The 6149-nt window shown below is 36.3% G+C and overlaps 1 protein-coding gene across 1 annotated transcript; it reads left to right on the forward strand.

Annotated features, from left to right (window-relative positions):
* Positions 1–673: 673 nt before the first annotated feature.
* LOC121373028 (zinc finger protein 99-like) lies at positions 674–4927 on the forward strand. The gene is made up of 2 exons (XM_041499471.1): positions 674–756; positions 3630–4927. Exon 2 carries the CDS (start codon positions 3731–3733, stop codon positions 4925–4927), a length of 1197 nt encoding a protein of 398 aa, XP_041355405.1. The 5' UTR covers positions 674–756; positions 3630–3730.
* Positions 4928–6149: the final 1222 nt, after the last annotated feature.

Consider the following 6149-nt stretch of genomic DNA (forward strand, 5'->3'; position numbering starts at 1 on the left):
CTGGTATATCAAAGGCCGCGGTATGTGCTATCTTGTCTGTGGGACATCCCTTACTGCATTAGTGTAATAAATTAGCCTTGCTGCATTAGGTAAAATGTTGCGGGTTTCCTCTAATGACTACAAGTCAGAATTACCAAATGTTTGACATCCAATAGCCGAGGGGCGGGACGTAGCCCAGATCGATGCGCGGTCGGTCTGGGATCGATCCCCGTCGGTGGGCCCATTGGGCAATTTCTCGTTCCAGCCAGTGCATCACGACTGGTATATCAAAGGTCGTAGTATGTACTACCCTGTCTGTGGGATGGTGCATATAAAAGATCCCTTGCTGCTAATCGAAAATAGTAGTCCATGAAGTGGCGACAGCGGGTTTCCTCTCTCAATATCTGTGAGGCCCTTAATCATATGTCTGACGCCTTATAACAATAATAAATAAATGTTGAGTGCATCATTAAATAAAACATTTCTTTATTTTCCAACAGCCGAAGATTAGTTAATTAATGTGCTCTAGTGGTGTCGTTAAACAAAACAAACTTCTTTTTTCCTATTTATCATAGCAATAACATGTATTGTGTTGGAAGAGTGCAAAACGCAACGACCCGCATGTGTGTAGTCCGAACAGTCGGCCAGATTAGTTTTAGGATGTTGCGTTCCTTTGTTAGAAGATGGTGAAACTGTTAGAGTGTGTGCAGAATTTGTTGGTTTTATTTTGTGTGTTTTATAGCTAGTACCATCTACACAACTATGTTCTGATGTACGGTGAGTGTGGAGAAATGGCATCGAACATAACGGTTAGATATGTGTGTTGTTTATTTATAGGACACATTTATTTTCACCTGAGTTTCCGCTACCGTCACATAGATAACAAACTGTGATAACCGAATTGGAACGCGTGTACGGACAGTGGCTCATTTCAACACTGTTAATAGCGAATGTTTGGGTCAAACTACTTCCCTGGTTTTTTAAAATGTATTTTGATGGCGCGGATCCTGGATTTTTTAATAGATGGGGCCTAAAATGTGTTGTAGCTTTTGAAAATAGAATTTAAATGTCCTGGTGTATTATGTAATATATAGTGTTTCACCAAAAATAGGGAGCGGTCCCCTTGGGTCCCCGCCTGAATGCACGCCTTGCAAACTATCATCCGACCCCATTCAAAAACACACCACCTGATTTATCATTGTAATTGCATGGTGAAGTTACTGTAAAACACTTATAAAGTTTGCAAACAGTCGTGACACCATTTTCTGATTCTGTAGGCCTACATAGTAAAACATGTCTTTCAAAATACTTTAATAGAAAAAAAACAACAACACAAAAACAAAAACAAACCCACAGTGGAATTGGGCAAATGTATACCTACACGAGTTCAATAGATCATAAATTAGGGGTGCAACGATACGGTCAAAACCGTATTGCAATATGTATTGCAATATAGTTGATATTATTTAAATTTAATATTTATGGGTGTTTTTTTTTAAATGAAAGCAGAATGCATAAACTTATTAATGATCTTTATTAGTTTCAGCTGTCAGGCTAAACCCTTCATCACAAACATCAAACACGTCGGCGTTTCTTTGATGGTCAGTTGCTAAATAATTGTTGCACGCGTTTTTCGTGAATACAACTTAACATAGCTAGTTTGAGTTAAATAAGTAATACTAAGTATATAAATCGAAATATTTGTAATATTGATTCCATCATAGACCTAAATGATTATATAACATTTATTAGTAGCATAATGTTCTTCTTGGTCATTTTTATTTTTTAACAAAATACTAGTCTACTAGAACACCGGTGTGACGGGCTTTTCCGTTGCTGCTCGCTTGACACGGAAATGTAGGCCTACATATTGAATCGCAATATTTCGGCAGATCGACCGAACCAGAGGTTATTGGCCGAGGTGTTTTGAACGATCGGCCGAAGTATTCCGAGTTCAGGGAAAAACAGCTAAGTGCGATTCTCACTTATTGGTTTATTTCTTTGAATATGATAGCCGTAGCCTTATTCCATTGTGAATGAACAATGAATAATAATGTGTAAGTAACAAAACATTTATTTATAATTATCGTTAACTGGTTATTTTTATTGGACCTTTAACACGTTTTGTTTAGAAGTTAGAACCAAGTATCACCGACCTATCACTTCGTATGCCAACAAGTAAGCCGACGACGCTTGACGTGGTTGTTACATTTCCTGTCATCACCAATTAATAAAATGATGGGTGTTTTCGTTTGTTTGTTTGTTTGTTTGTTTGCCTATTTCAAGTCAAATAAGATACACGGAAAAAGATAGCGTGTAAAAATCGCGATACGCAAAACTGTATCGCGGTTCGTATCGAGCTGGTCAGTTATCATTATCACGGTATACCGGTTTATCGTTGGAGCACTATCATAAATATGATATACATTTTAAAATCAGCTGATTATTATTTAGTTTTATTTATTTTTTGAATACACAAAAAAAACAAAAAACAACAAAACAACATAGATCCCATGTATCGCAAGTCTGTAACATGCCCTCTTGTCATCCAGTCTTAAATATTTTAAACTTGTACACCATAAAATATTAACAATCTTCAAATTTAACAAAATCCAAATAATTGACATATTAGCGACATAATAATATTAATAATAACAATAATAATAATAATAAGCTTAAGTTGTAGGATCAGCTGAAATAATGTTTTTGACCAATCTTGACATTATGCAGCTTACAGACATTTTGAATTCAGGTGCATGCTAACTAACTATTGTCTGTGATATATATTTGTTTTGTACAATTCTTTATACTGTCTTTTAATTTATCTGTTTAATTTTTATACTGATGATGCTCATTACTTAATGTTTATATTTACTATACTTTGACATCCAATAGCCGATCAGGCTTTCTGCCAGAAGGTAAAACGGGTATTGTGCCATTCCCCTTTTTTTTTTTTTTTTTTTTAATTTAGCATTTTGACAAAATGAATGACTTTTCATTATTGTATGATTTTCTTAAACCTAATCCTAACTGTAACCCATTCTCTTTGTTGGGGAGCACACACACGCGCGCACACACACGCACGCTCGCACATATTCGCGCGCGCACACACACATACACCCTTCCCCGGGAACCGGAGGCTTTGGGCTGTAAAGAGGAAAATTACGGGGGTTTTTTTTTTTAATCCTGTCTACTTCCAAGAATGGTATACTTCAATAGTCTTCATATATTTAAATATCAATATAATAAGGGGTGGGGCTGGAGGTGACTCGAGCTAGTAACACCCCTGGTCTGTCGCAGACTGTAGAAGGACACATCACATGTTATCAAAGCTAGCTATGTAGTATTCAGTCCCTGCTCGTGAGTGGAGACAGGAACATGATATTATGAACGTAGATGTCACAGAGAAAATTATACATGTATATCATTATATATGTATGTCCAGCATTTTATCATAGATTAACGATTTTTAATGATGCATAGTCCATCAGCAAAAATGACCACCCAGTAAATATATAAAAGAACAACATGTCAGTTAGTAGGATTCGAACCAACTGCACAAACTCACATATCATTTTACTGTTTGTGACATTAAAAAAGCATTCACGAGTGCATATTTTATTTATTTATTTATTTTTATTCTATTTCAGTCTCATACTGCACATGTGCCGTGAAGATGTATCCTGGTAAAACTGAAAAGTACAAACAACAAAATAAGTGATGAGCACTGGCTAGACAGACTTATCTAACAATGTCAGTCACTGTTGATCACAAAGGTTTCAAATGTGAAGTCTGCTTTAAATGTTTCCCAACCAAGAGAAAGTTAGAAGTACACATTCGCGTGCATACTGGAGAGAGACCTTTCAAATGTGAAATGTGCACAAAATGTTTTACGTGTAAATCCTACTTAAGAAAGCATATGTCCATTCATAATAATGAAAAAGGTTTCGAATGTGAAGTTTGCACAAAACGTTTTGCTCGCAAATGCAGCTTAAAACAGCATATGTTTATTCATACTGGCGAAAAACCTTTCAAATGTGAAGAGTGCATAAACAGTTTTACAAACAATGATTCCTTAAAACGGCATATGTTGATTCATACTGGTGAAACACCTTTCAGATGTGAAGTGTGCACAAAATGTTTTACATACAACTCCACCTTAACACGGCATATGTTGAGTCATACTAGTGAAAAGACGTTAAAATGTAAGCTGTGCACAAAACGTTTCAAACACAATATAACCTTAAAATACCATATGTTGACTCATACTGATCAAAACCCTTTCAAATGTGAAGAGTGCACAAACAGTTTTACAAACAATGATTCCTTAAAACAGCATATGTTGATTCATACTGGTGAAACACCTTTCAGATGTGAAGTGTGCACAAAATGTTTTACATACAGCTCCACCTTAACACGGCATATGTTGAGTCATACTAGTGAAAAGACGTTAAAATGTGAGCTGTGCACAAAACGTTTCAAACACAATATAACCTTAAAATACCATATGCAGATTCATACTGGTCAAAACCCTTTCAAATGTGAACTCTGCACAGAATGTTTTAGAAATGATTACCTTTTAAAGCAGCATGCAGTGATTCATTCTGATGAAAGACCTTACAAATGTGAAGTGTGCTCAAAACATTTTAAATACATTACCAGCTTAAGACTGCATATGTTTTGTCATACGGATGAAAAACGTTTCAAATGTGAAGTGTGCACAAAACGTTTTACACGCAGTTCCTGCTTAAAAGTACATATGTTGATTCATACAGGCGAGAAACGTGTCAAATGTGAAGTGTGCACAAAACGATTTGCATCCAGTGGCACGTTAAAACATCATATGTTGATTCATACTGGTGAAAAACCTTACAAATGTGAAATGTGCACAGAATGCTTTACACACAATACTAGCTTAAAGAATGCTTTACACACAATACTAGCTTAAAACGCCATATGTTGCGACATACTGGTAACTAACTTTTCAAATGGAAAGTGTGCACAAAATGTTTTATACACAGGAAAAGCTTAAAACGGCATATGTCGATTCATGCTGGTGGAAAAACCTTTCAGTTCTGAAATGTTTGCATAGGCGTCGGAAGATGCTGGTTAAATAGGCAGAGCAATATGGAAGGGTCGTAATATATATAAGAATTATATAAGTCGCCTGATGTGCGATCGATCTAGGACCGATTCCCGTTTGTGGGCCCATTGGTCTATTTCTCGTTCCAGCCAGTGCTCCACAACTGGTGTAACAAAGGCCGTGGTATGTACTATCCTGTCTGTGGGACGGAAGAATTTCTAGCGAAGGGGTCATGTTATAGCCCATGTTGTTGCCGACGACAAAAAAGGGTCACACATGCTGGACCATTTTGTCGCCATTCAACCATTTTGTCGCCAGTTCAGCAATACGTACATTCGAGGCCAACTTTATAGCTATTATAACTCTGGTTGATTGATCGAGAAATGATTTTGTGTTTTGTTTTTTCCAACTCTATGTGTATATGAATGGTTTTCTTTGTCACATTCCAGATGATGATTTTTTTTTTTTTATAATGGCATTACTGATTACCTGATAGATTCCTTTAATATCCTTATAATAATTAATATCCCCCCCCCCCCCCGCTCTCTCTCTCTCTCTCTCTCTCTCTCTCTCTCTCTCTCTCTCTCTCTCTCACTCTCTCTCTCTCTCTCTCTCTCTCTCTCTCTCTCTCTCTCTCTCTCTCTCTCTCTCTCTGTGTGTGTGTAGTAGTAGTAATAGTAGTAATAATAGTAGTAGTAGCAGCAGTAGCAGTAGTAATAGTAGTGATAGTGGTGGTAGTTGTAGTAATAGTAGTAGTAGTAGTAGTAGTAGTAGTGATAGTAGTAGTAGTGGTGGTGGTGGTAGTAGTAGTAATAGTAGTAGAAGTAATAGTGGTAGTAGTAGTGGTGGTAGTAGTAGTAGTGGTAATAGTAGTAGTGGTAGTAGTAGTAGTTACCTCATCCTTTTTACGAGAGATTAGGTTTTTTTTATTATTTATTTACTAACAAATAGTGATTATTACAACCTCATTAAACAAAAACAAACATTTATGTTTTAATTTCAATTTTCCTCACGTTAAATACAAAAATATCTCAAGTAGGCACTTACAAGAAAAGTCAAAACACGTGTTTTTGTACTATGACTTTTA

This window comes from Gigantopelta aegis, chromosome 5 (assembly GCF_016097555.1).
Source record: "Gigantopelta aegis isolate Gae_Host chromosome 5, Gae_host_genome, whole genome shotgun sequence".
NCBI lineage: Eukaryota > Metazoa > Mollusca > Gastropoda > Neomphalida > Peltospiridae > Gigantopelta > Gigantopelta aegis.